General features: G+C 40.1%; 1 protein-coding gene across 1 annotated transcript in view; it reads right to left on the bottom strand.

Moving 5' to 3' along the window:
• znf704 (zinc finger protein 704) overlaps positions 1-5697 on the bottom strand; it is a gene marked incomplete in the record, with an annotated part of 52376 nt that overhangs the window by 42158 nt on the left and 4521 nt on the right. Inside the window, 1 exon segment of the mRNA XM_046058463.1 lies at positions 3423-3610. Within this exon segment, the coding sequence (XP_045914419.1) occupies positions 3423-3610 (188 nt within the window).

Here is a 5697-nt window from a genome sequence, read left to right as displayed (position 1 = left end):
GCACATTTATAAAACATTTCATAAAGGAAACCATTTCTTTGGACAACTGGGAGTTGGGGCAATGCAGAAAATAGGTCAATCACAGAATGACACCTATTGATTTTTGGAGCAAGATCTGTCGAAATGTGGGCAATGTAAATGTGCTGTAAACAAATATGATAAAGAAAGGAGAGCCGGACTGGCTGACAGTACCATAAAAATGTAGCTACACAAAACCCCTGAGGTCTAACATCTATATGGCACAATGTCATTTTTCCTCTATTTTCCCAATGATTGCAGACGAGGCATCGGCATACTTTAGTCACCCCCGGTGAGGTAGGAAACCTATTCTATCTGGGTTACAAGGGACCTGGAGAGCCATCAGTCAGACGTTTTCTTGGTAAATCACCAGCAAAGAGGGAACTTTTGAGAGTGCAATTAACAACCTCAAGGTCAGACTTCTCTGGAGAGTTAGCTCTGAAAAAAATCCTCAGGCATTCTTTCTCGCTCTTCTCTCTTTTGCCATTGTCCTCACAGCTACGTACTGTCTCTCTCGTCCTCCTCTGCGCACACATACATTTCTTTCACTCTTTTTCCTTGTTACTCTCTCGTCCCCTTCCCACCATCCCTCTGAGCCTCCTTCCGCCCTCCTTCTCCCTTCCTTGTCTCCATTACAGATAAACATTACTTTGTGATCGGTGCTGACACCATTTCTTCCCCAGCACCACAGTAAGGCTTAAAATCAGTCGCAGGTGTGCAGAGGATGAGAGCCATGGATCTTAATCTTGAGGCAATAATGGTTCTGTGCACTGAAGAGGTCAATATGGATATCTGAGAAAGCAGCTCACGCTCATACCTGCTCCTAAGATGGGGCAAGAATGAACTTTCCATGTTGTTGGCTGTGTGAGAGCACTTTATAAATTGGGCTGAAATGGATTTCTTAAGTCTGCTTTTGCAGTTGGCTTGATTAAGCACTTGACAAGCACAATAGATCTTTGGGTTTTGAATACCAGGCTTTGAAGTGCTATACAAAAAATAATTAGATGTCAAGTCTGTGCTGTTGGTTGGAAATTGGACATATCATTAAGAAAATAATGTATGACATTAAGAAGGGATGAACTGGTAAAACTTTAACTATGAGGATATTTCAAAGCAAGAAACAATTAACTAGATTATGGGGCATGCTCTTGTAAATATAAAACAGGTAGATGTCATGGGGGGGTCAAAATAGAGATGGGACAGCTTTATAAGAACACTAGGGCTGAAACGATTAAATCCATAAAATCGATTAATAAAATGCTTCGACACAAATTCTTTGCATCGATGCTTCGTTTAATCCATGTAACTTTACAGCACAGTGTTTCGCAGGGACATTTATTACTGTCGAACATCGCGCTTATGCTGTGAACATGACGTTTGATGCCACTGTTTGCAAAGAGGAGGAAGAGAGAGAAAATAGCAAGGGACAAAGAAGAAAGTGTCCAAAGTATGGGATTATTTCAAGCTAAAAGAAAACAACCACTGAGCACACACCATCCGGGATTTCTTTGATTGTTCCTACCTACACATGGCCTTCACATACCTACAGTTAGTTTTTTTCTTTCTTACCTGGCAGCATGACTAAATAAAAGGTCAGCTTGTGGCAGCAGAGAGCACACTAATGAAACACAATAAAAACTGAAAGCTTCTCAGCTAGTATGCCAAAGTTTCCAAAGGCATTGGATATTTTCTCATCATGGTTGCCCAAAACCCAGCACAACTGATATAGACACAAGATAAACATCCAAAAGCAAATCCAAACTTTGTCTCTGGTTGTTTCTACTTATGTGGGGAGTTTGGCTGATAATTTCACACTAATGATACTTTAAAGATGCCTGGAAAGGATAAATACAAACACGGCTTTGGGAGATAACTTGGTTGTGTGTTATTGAAATGGTGTGTGTGTGCCCACACTAATAACTGGAAAAGATTTTAAAAGGTCATAGTTTCTCATTCCCATTATATCAGGATTATTCTATGTTGAGGGTAAATGATTTATAAAACATTCCCCATGGCTTTCTTGTTGTCCGAAGGTCTCATTAAGAGGATAAACAGGAACTTGGATTATAAAGCGATCGTCCCTGAGCAGAGGTAACAAGCTGATCTTGCGCAAGGGCAGTGAGATGATCAATATGCTATTCCACAATACAACCATATAAATATCAATATTGTGGCAATCCCAATGCAAGGAGATAATTATAGTGGGACAGTTATAAAACTTCTGTCTAATCCAAGGAATAGATTAAACTTAAAAAGAGATTTTTACTCCTAATGGGTTGACAAGAGAGAGCCAAATCAATGACTCGTCAGCAAATAACTATTCAATTTAAAGCAGGGCTCAGGATGCAGTGATAAAGCTGCCCATAGGGGCAACTTTTACTGTACTTTTGAGCAAGTTGCCATCGATTGGACAAGTAATGGGGAGTGATGTTCGATAACTGTACATTACTTTACAAGGTATTAGTGTTGCACATTTAATAATGAGAGAGTGTTGTTTCTTTATTAGATGGATCTTCACTGCCATGCACTGCTGTGTAATTGCCCTATTGTGTACCAGCTTCAGTGGTGGATTATGCTGACCTTAAAATTACATTTGCATGTGTATATGCTGTAAGAGAATCTAAATGTGTGAGGGAACCGCTCATGTATCATAACACAATTACTGTTTTCATTTGTATAGGGCTCTGTCTTACATACTGCAGGATCACATGGATTATACTACCTCACTTTTAATAAAACATGAAAGCCACAGCTGTTCTCCACACATTTCAAGCACATGTCTTCTTATGTCTCTCTTAGCTATATGGCTACAATATGTTAAAATCAGTCGCAGGTGTGCAGAGGATGAGAGCCATGGATCTTAATCTTGAGGCAATAATGGTTCTGTGCACTGAAGAGGTCAATAGGGATATCTCAGTCCGTATTGCCTTTGCTACAGAGCAAAAAAGACATGCAGTACTATAACTGATGCCGTTTACTATGTTAGTTGACTCTCAGGGCCTTGAGACCGTGTTGCAACACTTTTACAATTTGGGAAACCACCAGATGCCATTTAAATAACCATAACCATAATTGCTTCAGCGAGTTAAGACAACAGCATAAGATTTGCCTAAAAATGACCTTTTGTACACAACACTTCAATATGCAGGACTGGGATTAAATCTTAGACCAACTTGTATGACGGCATATGATAATATATAGTGTGTGTGTGTGTGTGTGTGTCAAAAAAAGTGTAGTACTGTCAAATTACATTGCATTCACTGGTATCTGTCCTCTTTATGAGATGACACCTTCAATGAACTTTGCATGCATGAACTCAAGCCAAACTCTTGACTCACTGTCAAAGAATTTGCACGCTTGCACCACACACACACACACACACACACACACACACACACTCCTACCTGGCATGAGGGACATCGATGCTGGAGGAGACCACTTTGCGTTTCTGCTCTAGCAGGGACACTGATCGGGTGTCAGGGTCCCGGCCAACCCGCTTGCCGTCCACCGCCCGCTGCTCCTCCACCGCTTCTGGGCTGAGGGAGCCGCCTTCTACCTTCTGGCTTTCTGAAGATCCGTTACTGGAGCTCTGCTGGAGAGGGTTGCGAAGAAGAATAAGTCAGTGTGTGGGTTAAAAAACACAATGTACGAGAGGTAGTAACAATGATGATGAGCCATGAAAAATGAAGATGCAAAGTTATGCAGAGTACAGAAACAACGCTCCTTTGGTAAAAGGCCCAGGGTCAGGAACATGTAATTTATTTCTGATTAATGCCAAGAAATACTGCCCATTTAAATTACGTACTAAAATATCACAGAAATATTACTTGAAAACACTTATAAAACACAGCAGCAGATATAAAGTTGGGCTCTCTGCTCTGGACCTGGCTGTTGAAACCTTGCAACCCAAATTTTGCACATTTTCATGTTTACATTTCAAATGAAGGAGTTAGTACATGGCCCAGAATGGTTTAATTTTCCAGCCTCTTGAGCTTAAACAAGCCTTTCGAAAACAGATCGGATAAACTCAAAAATGCACAGTGGTCAGTTATAAAATTAGGCTGTTTTTCTTAGTTCCTGCAGACATTGCTGTTGACAAATCTATTAAAAGTGCTTTCTTGTCACGAAAAATAAATGAAACTTCACACAAACTTCACCTGTGACCTAAGGCCTTTCTTGATGGTGGCTCTTGAGCCATTTGTTCAAAACCTGTAAATTCAAAAACTTTACAAACTGATAATAATAAACTATTTCTAACGACACAAGGCCTTATGAGAGGAATAATCTGTGCATTACTTTAACTGTGGAGACTCTGACCACCAGTAACGTTACGGAGTGGGTCCAAGCTTTGTTTGTATCGTGCATGAACACGTGTACACAAAGTAGCAAAGCAAAACCAACACGGATGTAAATATTAAACAATAGCTAAAAAAGCCTTTGCAATGTGAAGGAAAAGCATTCAAAACATTTGTTGTTATTTGTTAGGATACACACAATGCATTTGGGTGAGAAACACTAAATGTAAACAGAAACTATTTTAAAAGATAATTCCACAGTCCACAATTTCTAAAGTGGAAACTATATACCATAACTTATGTTACTCGCTTTAAAAAAAAAAATATTATTTTAATTAACATATCTTTTGATAATAACAGATAACGTCATTTTTATAAATTGTTAACTGAAAAAAAAATATATAACCCGAGTTCTCCCTCAATTTTAGAGGATCAAAAACATTTCAGAACCTGAAATACAAGTTTCATCGTGTCCTTTTATCATTCAGAGCACATTGTTGCCAAAAAGATTGTAGCTGGTGGATGAAGTTCTAATGCAAATGGTGCTCTCTGCCATTTGAGTTCAACCTGATGTCTCTATGAAGTCACAGGGAAGCACTGCAGGTGAGCTGTTGTGTGTAGCATATCATATCCTAGGCTATTAGTGAAAAGATTTAGCTGGTTTCACAGCAACTACACAGCAATTGTGCTTCTATAAGTTATTTGTCTCATGTTTGATGGCTTAAAAACTGATGAGGAAGAAGTTGTCAAAGTGAGGGAATCAGAACCTATGGGTCTCTTTGTTTCAGCCCTTTGTAGTCCATCCACAAAACACACACACGGAGAACCTCGCTGCCACGAAAACCACATGCAACAACACACACAAAAACTCCATCGAGCAAGGCAGCACATGTCAACATTTTCCCATGCCATACACGCATACCAACAAAGGAAAACTATTTCTCCCATCACAGTACTCTGAAAACGCCTACCTGTAGCAGGGTTAAAAAATAAATAAATATATGAATAAAAAACAGCTCAACATCATCTCTTCTCTTACACAACAGCAACGAACGGCATCCTTTTGCACATGAATACCTGCTTGTACCTACGCACACACCAACACACACATCTCTGTAGGTAACCAAAGCCATCAAGCTCTTGGAAACACACTGAGAAAACGCCAAAACACAGCCAGAGGGACATGCACGACTGCCCATGCCAACGGAGCGTTCAGGAGTATGACATGATGCAGGCCAGTGTGTGTGTGTGTGTGTGTGTGTGTGTGTGTGTGTGTGTGTGTGTGTGTGTGTGTGTGTGTGTGTGTGTGTGTGTGTGTGTGTGTCAAAGCACTGTAACACGATTAGGCTCAACTGTGGAAAAGCCAATGGCACCCTGTAGTCAG

This window comes from Micropterus dolomieu, linkage group LG09 (genome assembly GCF_021292245.1).
Source record: "Micropterus dolomieu isolate WLL.071019.BEF.003 ecotype Adirondacks linkage group LG09, ASM2129224v1, whole genome shotgun sequence".
NCBI classification, from domain to species: domain Eukaryota; kingdom Metazoa; phylum Chordata; class Actinopteri; order Centrarchiformes; family Centrarchidae; genus Micropterus; species Micropterus dolomieu.
This window is presented reverse-complemented; position numbering and strand designations above follow the sequence as displayed.